The sequence below is a fragment of the Rhinatrema bivittatum genome, chromosome 1, assembly GCF_901001135.1.
Source record: "Rhinatrema bivittatum chromosome 1, aRhiBiv1.1, whole genome shotgun sequence".
In the NCBI taxonomy this organism is placed as follows: Eukaryota; Metazoa; Chordata; class Amphibia; order Gymnophiona; family Rhinatrematidae; genus Rhinatrema; species Rhinatrema bivittatum.
Window position 1 is genome coordinate 774,417,843 of NC_042615.1, and position 22,126 is coordinate 774,439,968.

The window sequence follows — 22,126 nt, forward strand, 5'->3', positions numbered from 1 at the left end:
TAGTGTATTTTCAAATCTTTTTATTTTAATCTCTCTGAGATCAATATTCAGCATCACTTAGCCAGATAAGTAAGGTTTTATCCAGCTAAGTGGTGGCTGCTGAATATTTGGCTGTGTTTAGCGGCCGCCACTTACCTGGATAAGTTCTTATCTATTTAAATACTTATCCAGTGAGAAATGGGTGTTTTGTGGAGGAGCTACTTATCCAGTTAACTTAAAGGGTCATTCTTTAAAACGCGATAGAGCCCTAACGTACCCTGTAAATTCTGCATCGTGTCGGTATTATTTAAATTCAGGGAAGGGGAGTGATAAGGGTGGGGTTAAGGTGGGCTTTGGATGGGCAAAAAAAAAATATTTCCGGTACCGCTGCGGGCGATAATGTTTTACACATTATCGTCGGCAGTAGTGTCGGAAATAACCACCTTTTGGTGTGGCGCTATGGAGGTGATAGTGGGCAGCAAGGCTGCAACTATGGCAGGAAAAAATGCAGCACTGTGATATGGCCAGCTGTCCACTATCGGTTCCCACCCTGTTTTTTCGCAACTCATCATTCTGCTAGGGGTTAGCCAGATAAGTAGCGATATTTAAATTTATCCAGTTAAGTTAATCAGATCATTTAGACCTGCAGGTCTAAGGTTAGCCAGATATGACTTACACAGCTATCTAGTGATTTCTAATGGGATATTCATCAGCATATCTGTGCTGATGAATATTTCTTGTAAGTTAGCCGGATAAGCCTTATCCGGCTAACTTACTTAGACTTTTTTGAATATTGACCTAGAACATATCTCAAAGTCTATTGGAAAATATGTTTCTTAAAGACAATAGATGCCTAAAAGGCACACGCAAAATTCTACACAAGCATCTTAAAGCTGTATGGCACCAAAAACTGCAAAATGTTGTTGCTCTTAGTTTAATTTCAATACATTCAATGACAGAGATAAAAGTACAAGAAAGAAAACTGATGTACTAACTTCGACTTGGTCCAAAGCCTCGATCAACAGAGAGCGTTGGGAAGGGCACTGGGCGTAGAGTGAACTGTGGATGTGGGTAGCCACATGTCGGTGATGGCAGGATTCCTGGATATTGGGCACTTTCAAGTGTTGGTACCGGGATGGCACTGACTACTGCTACAAAACAGATAATGAAGTTTTTATTTTAAAAAAGAGACAGCATGTGAAATGATTAGATAATTTACATTAAAGCCAGATATTAAAACATCAAATGCAGGTGAAAGAGTGGTGATAAATACAATCAATCAATAAATAGTCAAATAATACAATTAATCAATCATTAAGTGAATATACTGACAGCCAGATGAAAATAAATAAAATACAAAAAATACAATCATAGCTAAAATGGAACATGGCCATGTTTTGGCATATCTGTCAGAATTAAAGGTTCTTAAATTGTCCAATAAGAGTCTAAAAGTAGAGGAAGTGCACAATAAAAATGCACCTAGAGGATGAAGGTAATACGTATGGATGTACTGTGGAGAAAGATGTTATAAGAAAATTCAGAAGAGGGTTTAGTACACCTAGCTTTATCAGATTCTAGGAATATACATTTGTTTGAAAATAATTAGTAAAATACAACAAATGAGTCCATATTCATTTAGGGGTAGATTTTCAAACCGCGCGATTTGGCCTACTTTTGCTGGCGCATCGAGCGCCAGCAAAAGTACGCTGGATTTTAGTAGATACGCGCGGAGCCGCGCGTATCCGCTAAAATCCGGGATCGGCGCGCGCAAGGCTATGGATTCTGTATAGCGGCGCACGCCGAGACGCGCAGCCTACCTCCGTTCCCTCCGAGGCCGCTCCGAAATCGGAGCGGCCTCGGAGGGAACTTTCTTTTGCCCTCCCCTCACCTTCCCCTCCCTTCCCCTACCTAACCCACCCGCCCGGCCCTGTCTAAACCCCATCCTTACCTTTGTCGAGGGATTTACGCCTCCCGGAGGAGGCGTAAATCCCCGCGCGCCAGCGGGCCGCTAGCGCGCCGGGACGCAACCTGGGGGTGGGTACGGAGGGCGTGGCCACGCCCCCGGACCGCCCCCGGGCCATAACCACGCCCCCAGACCCACCCCCAAAACGCTGCCGACACGCCCCCAAAACGCCGCGACGACCGGGCCCGCCCCCGACACGCCCCCCTCGGAGAACCCCGGGACTTACGCAGGTCCTGGGGTCTGCGCGCGCCGGTGAGCCTATGTAAAAATAGGCTCACCGGCGCGCAGGGCCCTGCTCGCCTAAATCCGCCCGGATTTGGGCGGATTTAGGCGAGCAGGGCTCTTAAAATCCGCCCCTTAATTTGTGGTCCCCTAATAGAAGTGGAGGGATCCCACGAATGAAACAAAAAATATTTGTCTCATTTGTTTGTTTCCCTTTCTAGTCTATGGCACATTCAAGTCTATGGCTGTGGATTGTGTAAATAAATTGTGAAGACTGAAATCTGAAGAAAGGGACTTGGAAGAAATGCTTGACACAGGGGCTCCCGGTGCCATTGGTCGGCCCCTGTCACATGGTAGGAGCTGGCCGTCCGTTGCTCCTACCATGTGACAGGGGCTAACCAATGGCATCCGTAGCCCCTGTAAAATAGTAAGGGCAAAGGCTATCAGTGCCATTTTGAATACCGGCAGCCGATGGCCCGAGTGCAAGAGTTCGCTCCAGGACCCCCGCTGGACCACCAGGGACTTTTTGCAAGTCTTGGGGGGAGGGGGGTCAGGAGGGTGGGGGGGTTGTAGTTAATTAAATTTAAAGGGTCGGGATGGGTTTTTTTTAAACTTTAATGGGAAACGAATACCATACATAACTAATGGATGAATCGGGGTCCCCCGAAAACAGATGAAACAGATTTGGGTCCCGACGAATATGAATACCGAATTGAACGTATCCATCCCTGCTGCACATCCCTAATTATCTGTTTACCCAGACTATGTAATTCAGTCCTTGTTGGTTGTTGTCTGTATATAGATCCACTTTTCTTCATTCCCCCCCTGCTGTTGAAGCAGAAAGCTATGCTGGATATGCATTGAAAGTGAAGTATCAGTCTTTCTCCCCTGCCGTTGAAGCAGAGAGCTATGCTGGATATGCATTGAAAGTGAAGTATCAGTCTTTCTCCCCTGCTGTTGACGCATGTCCACGCCATGACCAGTTTCACCAGTCCAGCCAGTCTAGAACTAGCTCCTCCAAACCCTTCCTTAGGGATGCTTGTTTCTTTTATTTATTTATTTTTACTTACAACTCTTCAATAGCAGAAGCAAACTTATGCCGCACTGGACCCAGGCATGCGCCCAGGCATGAAGGTACTTGTGCACACATCTCTTGGCCCCATCCCAGAAGGCCCATGCCCTGGCCACACAACACCTCTTTTTCATTTGAAATGAGATATTCGTGTACCAGGAGATGTGTGTGCATTAGGCAGCATTTAAAATTGGGTAGACACATGCATGTCCTACATGCAGGCACATCTTCCGATTTTGGAATGCACCCAACTTTTAAAATTCACCTCTAAGGTTTCAAAAGAGGGCACCAACAACAATAGCATGAACTCTTGAAGGCAGCACAAGAGGCAACATGGCATCAATATCTTACTGCACCAAGGAAAAAAAATCAGAAAAGTTGTCAAGAAAAATTCCAAGGTACCAACAGAAACATAGAAAAATGATGACAGAAAAAGATCATATGGCCGATCTGATCTGCCCATCCTTCCAATTAATGGAGCCCTCACAATTCACATCACTCACTTAGCGGTCCCCTGTCTGTATCCTATGCTTACTTGAATTTAGATATTTTCATCTCTATCATCTCCACTGGGAAGCCATTCCATGTATCCACTAATCTTTTTGTAAAGTTATATTTCCTAAGATTCTCCCAAGTCTACTCTCTTTCACCCTCATCCCATGACCCCTTGTTCTAAAGCCACCTTTCCATTGAAAGAGGATATCCTCCTGTGCATGGCAACCTTTGAAATATTTATATCTCTATTATATATGCAATATATTATATCATCCTTATCTCACCTTTTCTCTAATGTATACATGTATAGATCTTTAAGTCTATCTCCATATGCTTTACAATGAAGGCCAGCAATGATTTTAGTAGCCAGCCTCTGGACCAACTCCAACCAGTTTCTATCATTTTGAAGGTGCAGTCTCCAGAATTATACACAGTTTCCAAATGAGGGACAAAGCAGCAGAAGGCGTGGCATCAAAATGCCAAGGCACCATAAGACATGCAAAGCAGCCTTCCCACCACCACCACCACAACAGCAAGAACACCCTAAGATGTAGAATCTGTAGTATAACAGCAAGGCAGAGTGACAGCAAGGCCCTAAAGGTGCAAAGTCTGGGTATGACAGCAATGTTGAGTGGACAAATTCACATCCCTAGTTGCTGGGAAAGACCCAGTGTTTTGTCAACTAGAATGTTAAGGGCTACAGGATGGAGCAAGACCCTTATGGTATACATGTGGGGTGGGGCAGGAAAGCAATTAATTGTCCTAGAATTTTACAAAATCTGTCACAGCATTTATGAAATCTTGCCACATAATTTTGAAATATCTTCAAAAAGAAACTGAGAGCTTTGATTAATGAGCACTAGTTGCATATTTTTCAGTGTTACTGCTAGTCCCACTGTGGTAATGTTAGCATACATGTAAATACCAGAAAATTAAAAAAAATTTAAATTACATCATTAGGTATTAATATTGGATGTACTATCCAGGATTAAAAACTTAGAGATCTGAGCTCTGGTATTTTTGCCTGGGCCTGACACTGGGCTGAGGCCCCAGCATTAGGACCTGCCTCTGTGCCAGGTTGCAGCCTCAGGCCTGGGTTTGGGACTGGGCTAAGGCAGAGGCATTGCAACCCAACCCCTAGATGGGGTTCTGGCTTTGGGTATAGGCCAGGACCTTGGTCTAAACCTCAGGAAGGCATCAGGACCTGGTCCTCAGATTAGGTCCCATCATCAGGCCTGGGCCAAAGCCCCAGCATCTGGCCAAGGCCCCAGAGTTGGGACCAGGACTCCAAGTCTGGGCCTTATGTAAGGCCTAGGCCAAGGTCACAGTGACCTACCATTGCCTAGGCCTATGCCAGGCTGTGGCTTTGGCTTGGGCTTAGTCGTCGGGACCAGGCCTCGAAGCCTAGGATATATGTAGGGTTTAGGCTGAGGCCATGGTGACCTAGGGCTAGGCTTGGGCCTAGGCCTTGTCAGCACATCTCCCCCTGGACCAGGTAAGTGGGGGCAGGGAGGATTCTGGCCTCGGCATATTTACAGGTGGGAGGGATGGGTGATAGGAACAGGAGTTCCTTTTTATTTTTTTTCTTCGGGGGGGGGGGGGGGTAAGTTATTTCATTTTTTTTTTTAAATTAAAGAAATGAAATAATCATTAAAGGAAATGAAATTCATGGGAAAACACTCTCCAAAACAAAATGAAACACAAAATCATTTTTTTCTCCTGTGCACCCCTTCTGAACTCCTTTAAGTTTGCAATGAAATGGGGATCTAGTGGTAGGATATTGGTGTTTCTTGTCGCAGAGGCCTGATTTCTGTTTGAGGGATGGGAATAGAGGTAGGGTGTTATGGATTTAGAGATCCACTTTATGTTTTTTCAGGGTTGGAGGAGTTAGGGTGGAGGCCCTTATCTGAGTCTAGGTGGTGAAAGAGGTTTCTTCTCGCTAAGCATTCCTTTCACTTTGGACTGTTAATATGGGAACATCTTATATACTGAGTGAAGCAGCATTACCAGGCCACATTATCTTTTATCCAGCCATGGCATAAGAACATAAGAACATAAGTACAAAATCTTAAACAGTGAAAAAATATCATATACATGTGAATAAGATCTCACTCCTTTTAACAGTGGCATCATTCCTGATTTGACAAAAATTGTTTTTAACTATAAGAACATAAGAAATTACCATGCTGGGTCAGACCAAGGGTCCATCAAGCCCAGCATCCTGTTTCCAACAGAGGCCAAACAGGCCACAAGAACCTGGCAAGTACCCAAACACTAAGAAGATCCCATGCTACTGATGCAATTAATAGCAGTGGTTATTCCCTAAGTAAACTTGCTTAATAGCCGTTAATGGACTTCTTCTCCAAGAACCCATCCAAACCTTTTTTGAACCCAGCTACACTAACTGCACTAACCACATCCTCTGGCAACAAATTCCAGAGCTTTATTGTGCGTTGAGTGAAAAAGAATTTTCTCCGATTAGTCTTAAAGGCCTCTATCATATCCCCCCTCAGCCGTCTCTTCTCCAAGCTGAACAACCCTAACCTCTTCAGCCTTTCCTCATAGGGGAGCTGTTCCATCCCCTTTATCATTTTGGTTGCCCTTCTCTGTACCTTCTCCATCACAACTATATCTTTTTTGAGATGTGGCGACCAGAATTGTACACAGTATTCAAGGTACAGTCTCACCATGGAGTGATATAGAGGCATTATGACATTTACCGTTTTATTAACCATTCCCTTCCTAATAATTACTAACATTCTGTTTGATTTTTTGACTGCTGCAGCACACTGAGTCAATGATTTTAAAGTATTATCCACTATGATGCCTATATCTTTTTCCTGGGTGGTAGCTCCTAATATGGATTGGAACCTAACATCGTGTAACTACACCAAGGGTTATTTTTCCCTATATGCATCACCTTGCACTTGTCCACATTAAATTCCATCTGCCATTTGGATGCCCAATCTTCCAGTCTTGCAAGGTCCTCCTGTAATGTATGACAATCCGCTTGTGATTTAACTACTATCTGGCTATCATTAATTTAATATAATTAATTTCAAACATAATTTAATACATTGGGAGTTGAAGCTTGATGTATTACTGGTAATAAAATCAGCAGGTAACTCAGTTTATCAAGCCAGTTTCAATGCTGGTTAGTATATAGATCACTTTGTTTCCAAAGTAGAAAGGATCATAAGACATAAAAAAAATTCACAGTGCTTATTTTTACTGATAGTATGCTGTATGTATACCAATTATTTTTACTGATAGTATGCTGTATGTATACCAATATTTAACAGCTCACAGAGATTTTATGAGAGGCAATGGGAGATGTCCTAATTTTTCCATTAAATGCATTGAAAAAAAGAACTTTTGAAGCAAAACAAAAAGATGACTGCCTGAGAGAACATGTGTCATAGCATGCAGTAGTATCTACAAATAACATATTACTTTTTACAGTAAACCTACAGAAAGCAGCAATAAGACCAATGATTGCATAACCATTTTATATTGGACAACTAACAAGAAAGTTCAGCAAGTGAACCATTCTCTATTTATGCCAACCTTTCTGGCATACTAAGGACATAAGTGCCTCCTAAATAAGTGGCAAATTGGAGTGGGAGAGTAGCCTAGGGGGCTATGAATCAGGGAAGTCAGGGTTTAAATCCACCTGCTGTGCCTTGTGACATTGGGCAAGTCACTTGACCATCCATTTACCCCAGGTACAAACTTACAGAGTCATTTATTAATTTGTAATAAGGCCTTAACACACATATAGACTATTCCAGTGGAAGGAGCTTGGGGCAGAGTTAATGACAATGAGGGTCAGTAGCACCCAGAGTGAAAAAGCAATACACAACTTAACACTAGAAAGAACTATACCTATTTTTCAGTGCGTTGTGCTTCCAATAGTCTTGTGCTTCCAATAGTCTATATTACATGATTTATTCTTACACTTATTTGGGTTTGTGTTTAATTGGTATTCCTCACTGTTAGCATATTTTTTGCAAAATACAAATTTTGAAGTCAGCAGCCATGTGACAGTGTGTTCTATTAAGAGAAAAACAAAATAGTCTGGCTGTGAATTTATAGAGGTACGGTTCTTTTAAAACAAAGGAAAAACCACTTGGGAGAAGAGCAGGTTAAACTAGTTTGAGACAGATCCAACCCAGAAAACTCATTAAATGATTGAATTGGACCATTTGTTTTATGAAGAAAGATTCGTTGTTCCATTACCAATGAAACCTTGACCATCACCCTGAAAGCTTAGCTAGCTCATTCAAGCCGCTGCCTAGAGCTTCTGGAAAAGTGTTAGCTCTCAACACTAATTTTCTGGAATTTTGTCTTGCGATTTCATCAGAGCTGGAGCTATTAGCAGCACACAGTTGAAATCATGTTCTCTAGCTAATTACAGTCCAGTGAGAAAGTATAATTAGAATAGCTTCTAGGAGACAAACACGAGTGGGAAAAGGATCATGTCAACAAAAAAAAAAAAAAAAGTTTCCAAAATAGTTCCAAAACAGCCTAGAAAACAAAGGAGAAACCCTATTTGACTAGCAGCCTAACAGTTGGTAGTAGCAAATATATTTCCCTGGTATTAGAGTGTTGCAGCTAATAACATTATATCACCCTGTATCTGGGTGAGCCTGCACTTACTTGGTTTAATGCTGATGGGCAGACACTGCTATCTTATTGTGAGTGTTATCCGAATGTGATTCCTGATCAGAATCCCTCGCCCCCTTTCTCCTTCCTGCCTCCCCAGCCCCCAGCTCCAATTATCCTAGTGTTTATAGTTAGAGAATTTTTTAAAACATGCAGTCATGGATTAAATAAATTTGATCTGGGAAAATAATGGGAGATTTTACACAGTGCTCGGACATATCCTGAATTGAATTCCTTCAATCCTTACTCACAATCATTAAACCCTACCTGACTGAGTATAGGGGATACTAAATAATAGAGATGTGAATCGTGTGCCAGATCGTCTTAACGATCAGATTCGGCTGGGGGGGGGGGGGGGGGAAATCTGATCGTTAAGATATGTGAATTGGAATCGTTTCCGATTCCAATTCACATCGCTAATTTTTTTTTTAGGGAGGCCCGCGCCGCTAAAAAAAAAAAACCCACCCGACCCTTTAAATCGACCCCCCCAAAACCTTTTAAAGTTACCTGGTGGTCCAGGGGGGCCTCGGGGAGAGGCGAGATCCAGGGGGGCCTCGGGGAAAGATTTCCCGTTCCCAGGCATCAGCTGTTCTAAAAAAAAAAATGGCGCCAATGCCCCTTTGCCCTTACCATGTGACAGGGTATCCGTGCCATTGGCCGGCCCCTGTCACATGGTAGGAGCACTGGCTGGCCGGCGCCATCTTTAAAGATGGTGCCGGCCATCTTTACTCATCAGCCCCTATTATACTATACTCTATAATAGGGGCTGATGAGTAACGATGGCCGGCGCCATCTTTAAAGATGGCGCCGGCCAGCCAGTGCTCCTACCATGTGACAGGGGCCGGCCAATGGCACGGATACCCTGTCATATGGTAAGGGCAAAGGGGCATCAGCGCCATTTTTTTTTTAGAACAGCTGATGCCTGGGAACGGGAAATCTTTCCCCGAGGCCCCCCTGGATTTCTCCTCTCCCCGAGGCCCCCCTGGATCTCTCCCCGAGGCTCCCCGAGGCCCCCCTGGACCACCAGGTAACTTTAAAAGGTTTTGGGGGGGTCGGGAGGGGGGGTCGATTTAAAGGGTCGGTGTTTTTTTTTTTATCGGGCCAACGGCGCCATTTTAATTAGTGGCAGCCAAAATGGCACCGATGGCCCGAGAGCGGGAGATTGTGCCGGGACCCCCCCCCCACTGGACCACCAGGTAACTTAACATTTTGGGGGGGTTCGGGAGGGTGGGGGAGGGTAAGGAATTGGTTTTAAAGGGTTGGGGTGGGTTTAGGGGTTGTTTTGGTGTGCCGGTTTTCCCGCCCTCCCCCAAATAATTCCCGTGCCCTATTTAACGATACAATACAAATGCCCCTGACGATAAATCGGGGGCATTTGTATTGTATCATGCACTCTAACGATTTAGGACGATTTTAAAATTATCTGACGATAATTTTAATCGTTCAAAAACGATTCACATCCCTACTAAATAATAGGTAGATATTTGCTTTGTGCTCAAGAAATACATTTTATACATACATAGGGGCTGATGTAATAAGACCTGCGCTGAAATCTGTGCTGATTTTTCTGCATGGATTATTTTGGCATGTGCAGCGAAAAACAGCAGAAGCACGGGATGTGACAACAGTCGTGTATGTTAATTATATATGCACATAGATTCTGCACACACCAAACACATGTGCCATAATGTGCACAGTAAAACACGCTCATGACCGTACGTAGTAAATCTTGCAGACATTCATGCAGAATCCCATGTGAAAACCCATTGGGTGAAAGCCTTTCTTTTTCGAAAAAATGAATAAATTAGTGATCTATAAGTTGATGCGAAGGTGGGCAGAGCAATATCTAACCCCTTCATGATCGGACTCCGACTGCCGGCAAGAGCATGCAATGCAGATTGGTGATTCTGCCTCATTGAGAAGCTGCCTTCTGTCTACCAATTCTGTCTGCTGCTTGGCTGACCTACAAAAGCATCAAAAAACTGGTATCCACACCAGTTCTTTTCAGTTAACTCCTGCCCTTACCAAGGCACTAAATAACCGCATTAAAAGCCCTGCATTGCCCATGATTAGATAATTGTCTCCTCTGCATGCCATTAGCATTCACTCATGCAAAACAAGCCACGGGTTGGTAAGCAGGTTTATACCCATGTTTTTCCCATGCAAAACCCCTTATTACATACCCGTCTGGAGTTTGCAAAGGAAACCTTGAGTATAAATGCATGCACAGAACTTGCTGGAACATCGTCAGGCTCCTCCTGTGCACCCCCCATTTGAATCTGCTGGGGTCATTTACCCTCTTCCTGAGTCCTGAAAAGTTTTAAAGGGCAGGATCAAAGCCCACCCACTCCTGCCTGGGTCCTGGAATTTAAAAATGATGCTGGCTGCAAGACAGGAAGGTGTTGAAGTGATGCCATCTTGGTGCCATTTTTAAAGTTCTAGGATCCAGAGTGGGCTTCAATCCTGCCCTTTTGGACTTTACAGGACCCATGAAGGAGGTAAGTGGGGACCAGGGTGGGAGCACCCTGGCCTCCACAGATTTAATGGGGGGCATGAGGTGCTAGAAGAGGCCTTAGCTAGGCCCAGACCCTGGCCCTGTGCTCTGGGGTCTGGGCCTAGCCTGTTTTGTGCTCTGGGGTCTGGGCCTAGTCTGTTTTGTTCCATTCAAAACAAACCAAAAGTGGCTTCATTCATTACATTTTTTGAAGTTCATTTTAAATGAACGCACATTCCTAATATAATTTCTAGAAGTCAATAGTTAAAAGGGTTTGTCCAGATAAATTTTGCGTTATCATACAAACATGAGTTTTACATTTCCCATCCTGCCAGATGGCTACATTTTATTCAGGTAAGCTATTACCCAGATAAAATTTATCAATATAACTCCTTCCTCCAGGGTTTCTCAATGATTTTCACTCACAGCTCTGCAAGTTACCTCCTCGCTGATCACCTGACACCTCAGCCCCAGCCCTATTTAACCCAGCCTATCCATTCCCTCGGTGCATCTTCATTGAGACACCTCGGCTTCTTAACCTAGCAATTTGCCTTGTTATCCTACCTTGCCCTGTAGCCTACCTTGGCCTTCTGCCTTGCCTTGCAGCCCTCCCTGACCTTCTGTCTTGCTTGCAGTCTACCTTGGCCACCTGCCTTGCTCTATGCATTTCCAGGCCTTCTGGCCTTTCTCTGAGTCATTCTAGGCTCACTTGCCTTGCTCATGTCCTCTTGAGCTTTCCTGTCCTACCTTATGACCTTCTGGTTTTCTAGATTCACCTAGCCAGCCTTATGCCCTGTTGGGCTTTCCTGTTTAGTGTTGTCTGTTCTATCTAGCCCTTGTCCAATCCTTGTCTAGCCCTGTCCCTGTCTAGTCCTTGTTTGGTCCTGTCCTTGTCTTGCTCTGCTCAGTCCATTCCCTTGAATGCTATCCCAGGCCTTGTCCTTGCCTCAGGTCCAAGCCTGCCCGTGACTCCAGCCTTGTCCCTAACCCTGCCTGCATCCAGCTCACAGACAAGTCTTCCCTTGGGCCTCCCAGAATTATCTGGTCCTTAGTTGGTGAACTCTGAAAGGCAAATTCATGGCTGCAGCAGTGTCACTCATCACCTCTGCAGTCACTGAAGGTGACCCCTGTGGAAGGGGGTGTTACATGGGCCCAGAACAGGGGCAGGGCAGGGGGAGTTCTGGGCCCATGCTAAGCATTTGCACAAGTAGCACTGATATTTATGGTAAACTTAGTCAGGCAATTCTGATTGCAGAGATTACAGCCCTAAAGTTATTCAGGTAGCCGGATATATTTAGTGGTAGGACTTATCTGGGTAAATCCTGTTGCGTCCTGGCTAAAGTTACCAGAGTAAATTTACTCGACACCTTCCCACTCTGCTCACACAGTATGAAACCCATATTTCTCTAATAACTAGAGAGGCTGCTTCTAGAACAAAAAGTTGTTGGTTATAGTCTAGGTTGGGATAAATTTCCTTTGATTATTGACTGAAATGAAATCTCCTGTCTTCATAGGAGGCAATAATCCATTCTATTTTAAGCCATGTGATCAATAAATCAATGTAAAAGCTTTATAAATATACACAGCTCCTGGTTTTCCATGGTTCCATACCTGCAGGAGAAGCTGCATTATTTGCATCTCGCTGCAGAATACATAAACAGTCACAAAGCACACATATCAGCTGGCTTCCTCCTGCAGAATCAATTCAATTGTCTGCCCACATTGTGTTGGAAACAGCTGCTCCATCTCACTGGCAATACCTTTTGCAATACTGCTCTGCAGGCTCATTCTCTCTCTGTCATCCAATCAGATCCCCACCAGTGGAAAAGAGTCAATCAGCATAATTAGGGGAGGGAATTCAAAGTAAGGAAGCAGAAACTCAAATAGAGAAGACTCTCTGACTCTGAGTACACTGCTGGTGTTACTGTTGACATCTAGAAGCCAGAATAGAAAACTGCAAGATTTCATTAGTTCTGTTATAGTTTGATTGCCACCAGGAATGGATTCCCAATGACGACTGGCCCAGGGATTCGCTGCCCAGGCCGGCCCAGGAGATACCACGTGGTCTGCAGAGCACGGCTTTGTCACAGCTGCGCTTGGCAGACCACGTGACTAGAGCGACCGGCCCACCGGGGGGATGCCCTATCCCCCGATAGGGAAATCCGCCCCTGATTGCCACGTATTTCCATTGGTGCTGGTACTGTTGCTACTCTTGAATCATCCAGCGCAAAGATCCAGATGCCATACTTTTGCTACATATTACTTTTGTTACTATTGTGTATATTTTATGAGGTCCATATTCAGACACCATCCGGATAGCAAAGTTAGCCAGATAAACTTTATCCGGCTAACTTTGGAGGCATATTCAATAGAAAAGCTGAACTATTGGTCAGCTCTTTGGCCTTTCCAGACTTAGCTGGCTAAGACATCTGACTAACTCTGAATATCGGAGTTAGCCATTTAACTAAGCTAGCTAACTCAACTCCTCCCAGTAATGGCCCCCCACCCCCTGGAAAATCCGGGGGGTGGGGGGCCAGCTGCCAGCCTGTTTCCCTAATCTCCTCCCCAACTCCTCCCCTCCACCTAATTTGAATGCTACCGCTGTGATAAGCCTTTCGCGGGTTGGAAAATAAGCCCGTTAGTTGGCTAACATCAACTGGCTAGACTTTTGCTAGATAAGTGCCCAAATATTCATTTAGCTGGCTAAATGCCCCTTGTGTTGCGCTTGGGCATAGGTCGAAGCCCATGCTTTGTGCCTTGAACTATTCCCTAGGTGAGGCCCCACCCTTGGGACTGGACCTATGCCCGTGGAATACTTTTTTTTTACTGTTTTTGCTTTCAAAATGAAACGTGAAAAGCAACAAACCTTTGTCGGATTTTCAATTATTTTGAGAATGAAATGACACAAAATAGGAAATTTCATTTTCATTTCCTATTTCATTTCTCCCGAATGTAATCCCTATGATTTGCTGCCTTTTTATATGTTTCTTTGCACTGTTATGGGCAGCATGCTTTCACAAATTATTATTTGTCCTTCTGTCATAATATTCCTTTTCAAGTATATTTAATTGAAATCATATATAAAGGACAATTTTTGATCTCTTCATGGATGCCAACTTTCAAAGGGATTTGGCAGGTAGAAATGTGTGGGGTGAAGTAGTGTAAAGCAGGCTCAGGAATTAACCTACATGGAGCTGCAGTTACTAACATACAACAAAATCTTGCTGGGCAGACCGGATGGACCACTTGGGTCTTTTTCTGCCGCAATTTACTATTTTACTAAATTTCCAAAATCATGAGTGGGATTGAACGGGTAAATAGGGAATGATTATTTATCCTTGCAAACAACACTAGGACTTGGGGACACTCCACAAAACCAGCAACCAGCAGATGTAAAACAAATCTTACGAAGTATTTTTTCACTCTGTGTACAATTAATCTATAAATCTGCTGCCAGAGGACAAGGTCAAGGCAACTAACTCAGTGTGGTTCAGAAAGGGTTTGACAAGTTGCTGAAGGAAAGACCATAAACAGTTATTAGCCAAGTAGACTTGGGAAAGCCAGAGCGGATCCTTGGGAGTGAGATACAAGAAATAGATAAACTATTGGGGGATCTGCCAGGTACTTGTGGCCCGGACTAGCAGGCCTAGATTTCTCAACTGGCACAGGAAGCCCGAGTCTAGGGTGAAAAAAAATCTGGGGGGGGGGGAGGCCAGCCTAAGATTTGCTGCTTCCAAGCTGTGCTGAATGTCACTCATTGGAGAACTGCCTTCAGCTTCCTGCTGCAGTCCTTCCCTCCCCCACCCCCCTTTTCCGGGCCTGGAACTGGAAGGGAGGGGGTGAGGCTGGAAGGGACAGAGCAAAGAAAACCTGCTCTATTCCCTATTCCAGCCCCTGCTCTCCTAGTTTCTGCAGAGAACAGGAGGAGTGGGATGAGGCCAGAGTAGACAGCAGGGAGCAAAGAAAAGCCATTCTTTGCCCATGGAAAAAAAAAATCTATATTAAATAAGCTTCTATCTCTATTACTTCATTAACTACTTCTAACTTGCTAATGGCTGATAATAGGAAGAAATGGTGAATTTTTCAGTAGCAAAATTATATCCAGACATCACACTATTATACATACTATCCTCAGAAAGGTTTCTTTCTGTTTTACAAGGTCCCAATTTATATCTGAATATGTAACACGTATCATTAATCAGCTACAAGTTCCCATAAGAAATCTGTTAATACCTGTAGGAACCCATGATCCACTTCATTGCTTTATCCAAAGCAGTTCATAGATTGCCCACAGCTACTTCCACATTACCTTCAGATATTTAAATCTTTTTTGGTGATTTGCATTGCAAACACTGAACAGGATCTAAAGACTTAACTGCTTTATCTACAAATTCAGCACCACCATGCTCGCAGTTGGTTGCAGATAGTGGTTATGATGGCCCCATCAGCTACACCTCGCAGCTTTACAAAGACAGATTTCTCCCCCGATTACTTAATTGAAATATGTTCTTGCTAGTAAGAACATAAAAAGACAACCAAGGATGAAGTATTTTCCTTGGCACCATCTTTTTTTCTAGAACAGAATAGTTAGAAAGAAATCTAAGTTAAGTAGGCCTTTGGGGAGGAGGCGGAGATGGGATTCCAACCGTGGCTTTTCCCCTCCCTTCCTCCTTTCTTCCCTTATTTATTTAATGCATTTAAATTATATTCTACTTTTTGACACATCAAAGTGGATTATATTGAGGTACTGTTGATATTTCCCTATCCCCAAAGGGCTTACAATCTAAGGGCCTGATTCATTATGGCTTTTCTCCCATTTTGTGTCTATGGGAAAAACCCTTAGTGAATCAGGTACTAAATTTGTACCTGAGGCAATGGAATTAAAGTGACTTGTCCAATGTCACAAGGAGAGGCAGTGGACAAGTCACTTCCTCCCTTCCTCCAATATGATAGGTACCCCAACTCAAAAGGGAGAAGGAGAGGCCTAGTGATCAGAGCACTGGGCTTCAATTGCATGTCCTTAATATATTCTGTAACATTTCATTTCTGGGTAGGGTTGCCAGCTGATTTGAGATTATCAGGACAGGCTGATCTGGTCCTGGTTTTACCCCACTGCATGCACGAACCAAGCATTCAATGGGGAAATAAGAACTACAAGTCCCAGCATGCAATGGGTAAAACTAGAACCAGATCAACAAGACCTACCAGAGATGCATATAGAGGTTCACTCCAGGTTCCTCCAACCAAAGCCACTAGACATATTACCTTGAGAGATCGGGCCCTCTCTACCGCCGGTCCCCCTTTATGGAATTCCATCCCCCCAGACCTAAGACAGGAACCCTGCCTCCCAACCTTCAGGAAGAGACTTAAGACTTGGCTCTTCAAACAAGCTTTCCCGGACTCCAGCTAATGTCCTTCAACTTCTAGTTCTATAACACAACCAGCTCATTTAACTGTTCGTTGTAAATATTTAAAATGCTATTAACCTTTTCTTTTTCCTTCCTCTCCCAGTTTAAGCATCCCTGTTTTTTGTAACTGCTTTCTTCCGCACTACAGTTCCAGTTTGTTTTTTCTTTCTATGCACCACTGTTTTAATGTAAATCAGCATGATGTGATTTTATCATGAATGCCGGTATATAAAAACCTTAAATAAATAAATAAAATAAACATGTCCTGACAAAAGCCCTCTATTAGGGCTTTAGAGATTTTAGGGCTCTAAGCTTTATGATAATATTCAGAGTGATTTACCTGGGTAAACAGATATTTAGATCGCCCTGGGTAAAAATTGTGCCCCTCAGAATAGCAAAAATTACATGTCAGCTTTCTCTGCACATCTGCTTTTAACCAGATTAAAAAGAGGCATTCCTGGAGGTTTATACAGATCAGAGGAGGAATATGACAGGGCCCCCACATTTACTTTTTAAATACATTTGTGCTGTTTTGCCCCACTCTGCCAGTTGCAGAAATAGGGGGTTCAAAGTCTGTGGGTACTTTGTACTTACAGAACTTGCAGGCAGTTTTCCAAGGGGATCTTTTCCTTTATAAAGTTAGCTTCCAGGTTCATGGATACAAAAGCACTTTGCAGCAACGCGCGCTACTGACAATTTCCCCTCTCTCCTATAGAAGCATAGAATATGATAGAAGATAATCCCTGATTGCAAGTCCCATCTGGTCTGCTGGTTTGCCCTCCATCTACGGCTTTACTCCCCCCCCCCCTCCTTCCTATGCTTTCTTGAATTCTAATTAAAAATGTACAAATGATTTGAGGCTGAACTTGAAGCATACAGAATTCAGAATTCAGCTTGGTTTGAGTTCATCTGACAGGCTACCCATGGAAGGAGAAAAGCAGGGTGCCACGATGACAGAGAGCATTCACCAGCTCACAGTCCCCACACCCTATGACTACGGCTGCTTTCTGATATCAGTGGATCGCACGACAGACTCTCCATGCAGTTTGGCTGAGCAGGCCGGAAAGGAGAGGAGATGGATGCCCTGCAGCTGGCAGGTGGCAGGAGGGTTGAGACCCACCATGTGAGCTACTTTGAGGGAAGCTAGGTGGGTAATCCTAGGCTGCTCAGTTTAATTGAGTATGCTGTATTGGAACAGGTGGCAAGCACTTTCTGAAATCTTAAGTACACTTCATCTAGTCTTCTCTCCTAACCACCTGATACCCCAGTCAAAGAAATTGATCTGATTTGTTTCTCCTGATCTCTCTCTGTGGCCTGGTTTTTGGCCTCTGTTGGAAACAGGATGCTGGGCTTGATGGACCCTTGGTCTGTCCCAGCATGGCAATTTCTTATGTTCTTATGTTCTTAACGTGATGCCTCAAATCCTGTTAATCTGCTGGATTAAAGACATTCCTCTTTTCTTGACTTTTCTAGTGATTTCCCTAACTTCTCCTCACTGAGGCAAAGTTAACAGGGCTGTAGTAACAAAGCTCACCATTATTTCAATGTTATTGACAGAAAATCCGTCTGCTTGTATTCAGTCCTCTAGTCTAAAACCACTGCAATTTCCAAAACAGAATTGAACAGAACTGTATGTGGAGCTGCCAACAGGTCTCTATGCTCCCCTAATATCTTGGGATGTATCTCATCTAGCTTCACTGCCTTGTCCACTTTCAGTTTTACTTGCCCCCTGTGAATCATCTTTTGAAAACTGACTACAACATAACTCTTTTCAATCTGCATTCCAGAAAATCTGTGGCCCTTCTCCAATTCATTCTTTAATGAACAATGAAAAAAAATGTTAGTTTAGTAATTCTGCTTTCTCACTGTTGCTCTCCACAAATTCCTAGCCTTCACAACTCATTCTTTCATACCCAATGCTGTACATCTTCCTTTCCATAAAATATGTAAAAAAACAATGCTGTCATATCTAGATTTTTTTTCTTTTGTTCATGCCTTTGAGCCCTCTAGGGCAGTGCTTCTCAACCCAGTTCTCGGGGCACATCAAACCAGTCCGGTTTTCAGGATATCCACAATGAATATGCATGAGACAGATTTGCATGCACTGCTTCCATTATATGCAAATCTATCTCATGCATATTTATTGTGGATATCCTGAAATCCTGTCTGGCTAGGTGTGCTCCAAGGATTGAGTTGAGAAGCACTGCTCTAGGGATGTGCATTAGATTGAAATGACATAGACAATTCAATAATATTGTGTTTTGTGTTTTTCCTTTTATTGTTTTTAGTGCACACTGTTCCAAAATAGTGCACACTATTTCAGAAACCTAAAATGAAAAAATTGAGAAAAAATCTAAATGACATGGAAATTTGCCCTGAAACTACACAAAAAGACATGACACAACATTTTTTTGGCCCGCACACCCCTAGAACTCTTTCTTGACTACCTATGTATTAATAGGTTTATTCTTTTTCTAGTAAACACTGTCACATTAAATTGTTCAGATAGGTTGTGTATGTATAGTGTAGATTGCAGAGAAAGACATCAGGTATCTTCACTGTGTCTACCTTTCAGTATCTTTTCCATTAATATTCATTCTCTTTCCATTAATATTCATTATCTGCTTCAGCGGCAGGGGAGAAAGTCCGATAGTTCACTTTCAATGCATATTCAGCATAGCTCTCTGCTTCAACGGCAGGGAGAAAGTCTGATACTTCACTTTCAATGCATATCCAGCATAATTCTCTGCTTCAACGGCAGGGGGAATGAAGAAAAGTGGATCTATATACAGACAACAACCAACAAGGACTGAATTACATAGTCTGGGTAAACAAATAAGCATGGGTGTAGCTTGCTTATTGCGGCGGTTACTACCCCTAACTAATTAAGCTAGATATTTCACTTAGATGCAGCTCCAACACTGCTCTCTACATTAATGGTCGGGGTTGGAAGGGAAATAGAACCAAAAGGTTACTAAGAGCCAAGAGTGTTAGGGTCTCCGATTGATAGTAGTGGAACCACCGATTAAACCGCTTACCTCGTGACGGGAATCTCAAAGGCAGTCCGAGTCAGGTTAGGCAGCAGACCACGAAGTCCAATAGTCAGTCCGGGTCGGGGCAGGCAGCAGACAATCAGGAACCAAGGCAGCAGATAATCCAGAGGCAGGCAGCCGGCACGAAATCCAGTACTCAGTCCAGGTCGGGGCAGGCAGCAGACAATCAGGAACCAGGGCAGCAGATAATCCAGAGGCAGGCAGCAGGCAACGAAATCCAGTACTCAGTCCAGGTCGGGGCAGGCAGCAGACAATCAGGAACCAAGGCAGCAGATAATCCAGAGGCAGGCAGCAGGCAACGAAATCCAGTACTCAGTCCAGGTCGGGGCAGGCAGCAGACAATCAGGAACCAAGGCAGCAGATAATCCAGAGGCAGGCAGCGGGCAACGCAATCCAGTACTCAGTCCAGGTCGGAAAACAGGCAATGGACAATCAGGAGTGGAGGCAATCCCCAGGCGAAAGCTCCTCAGAACAATCGTGGCCGAAGCAGTGAACTGGGGAAACTGCTCCCTTTAAATAGTCTATGTTCCCGCGCAAAACGGAGCCTGTGCCGGCGTCTGACGTCAAGGGGGCGGAGCCAACGCGTGAGACCGACGGTGATTGGCTCCCCCTGCTGCGCGGAGACGCTGCTCTGCCTGCCGAGCAGAAACGCCCCGATCCCCGCCAGCTTGCTCTACCGACGTCGCCGGGACCGCCCTGCACCGCCCCGGAGCCGAAACGCCGCCACCAGCGCGCTGCCCTGCCGCGGGCCGCGCGCCAAAGGTAACAGTACCCCCTCCGTAAGACCTCCTCCCCCCACCCCGTGGCCCAGGCTTGGAGGGAAAGCGAAGATGAAAGGCCCGTAGCAAACGGGGCGCTTGAATATTAGAAGAAGGCTCCCAGGTATTGTCCGCCGGGCCAAAGTGTTTCCAGGAAATCAGGTATTGAAGCCGACCCCGCACGCGCCGAGAGTCCAATATTTCCCGCACTTCGTAACGACCGTCCTCCGGAAGAACGGGTACAGTGGTCCGCCGCCGGCGCTGGGGCCAAGAGAGGACAGCAGGTTTCAGCAGGGAAATATGGAAGGCGTTGTGAATACGCAGGGAGGAGGGAAGGCAAAGGGCATACGTGACCGGGTTGATCCGTCGCTGAACCGGAAAGGGCCCAATGAAACGAGGCGCAAACTTGGCAGATGGGAGACGTAAACGAAGATGACGGGTGCTCAACCAAACGAGATCCCCACAACGAAGATCAGGAGCCGGAATCCGAGTTTTATCCGCCTGACGCTTCATGGCAGCAGCATTCTTGACCAATAAGGCATGCGTGGTGGACCACAGGTGGGACATAGAGGCGACCGTGGCATTGACCGCAGGACAAGTGGAGACTGTGCGGACCGGCAGGGGGAAGTTCGGATGCCTGCCATAGACCAAAAAGAACGGGGAGCCTCCTGTGGCCCGACGAACATGATTATTATGGTAGATCTCGGCCCAAACCAGTAGAGAGGCCCAATCATCCTGACGTTGATTAACATACGCCCGAAGAAACGTCTTGACAGATTGATTAGTGCGTTCTGTGAGACCGTTGGACTGAGGGTGGTAGGCAGACGAAAAATCAAGCTTCACTCGTAGAAGTTTACAAAGATTTGTCCAAAAGCGGGCCGTAAACTGTACACCCCGATCGGAGACGATACTGAGAGGAAGGCCGTGGAGGCGAAACACGTGGTGCAGAAAAAGATGAGCCAGTTCCGGGGCCGAGGGCAAGCCAGGAAGAGGAATGAAATGAGCCATCCGGGAAAAACGATCCACCACCACCCAGATGACAGTATGACCCCCGGAGGACGGAAGGTCGGTAATAAAGTCGGTGGCAATATGAGTCCACGGAGACGTGGGAGGAGGAAGTGGACGCAACAACCCCAGGGGCCTCCGTCGAGGCGTTTTGTGAGCCGCACAGATCGGGCAAGAATCCACAAAGTCTTTGACGTCCCTCTCCCAAGTCGGCCACCAATAATGACGTGAGAGAAGTTCCTTGGTACGAGCAACCCCTGGGTGGCCCGCCAGCGGATCGGAGTGGCACCACCGGAGAACCCTCAGACGCGACCGTTTAGGGACCACGGTCTTTCCGATGGGTACAGTGAAGGTGGCAGCCAGTTGAATTTGGGCTGGATCAATAAGGAAGCGGGGAGGATCCGGAGTATCCAGTATGTCAAAGCTACGGGAGAGTGCATCGGCTCGAACATTCTTCTGGGCCGGACGGAAGCGGACTAGAAACTGGAACCTGCTAAAGAAAAGAGCCCATCGGGCCTGCCGTGGATTCAGTCGCTGGGCAGTCGCCAAGTATTCGAGATTTTTATGGTCAGTATAGACCGTGATGACATGACGAGCACCCTCCAACAGATGTCGCCACTCTTCAAAGGCCAATTTTATGGCTAATAATTCCCGGTCGCCGATGGTATAGTTGCGTTCTGCCGACGTAAACTTCTTAGAAAAGAAGGCACAGGTCACCCAGTGCTCCTCAGGCGAGTGTTGAAGAAGAACCGCCCCCACACCCACCGCCGAGGCATCGACTTCGAGGGTAAACGGCCGGGCAGGATCAGGGCGTCGGAGACATAAGTCAGTGGTAAATGCCTTCTTTAAGCGATGAAAGGCCTGTATCGCCTCCCCCGGCCAGTGCTGCGTGGAAGCACCTTTCCTAGTGAGGGCGGTAAGCGGCGCCACCAAAGAAGAAAAATGAGGAATAAACTGCCTATAATAGTTCGAGAACCCCAAAAACCTTTGTAAGGCACGTAATCCCACAGGC

General features: G+C 45.1%; 1 protein-coding gene across 1 annotated transcript in view; it reads right to left on the minus strand.

The window, feature by feature from the left end:
• The window catches only part of DCC (DCC netrin 1 receptor), a 1,677,934-nt gene that overhangs the window by 119,813 nt on the left and 1,535,995 nt on the right, over nt 1-22,126 (minus strand). The window contains exon 26 of the mRNA XM_029571056.1: nt 975-1,130. Coding sequence (XP_029426916.1) covers nt 975-1,130 — 156 coding nt within the window. The remainder of the gene's footprint in view (nt 1-974; nt 1,131-22,126) is intronic.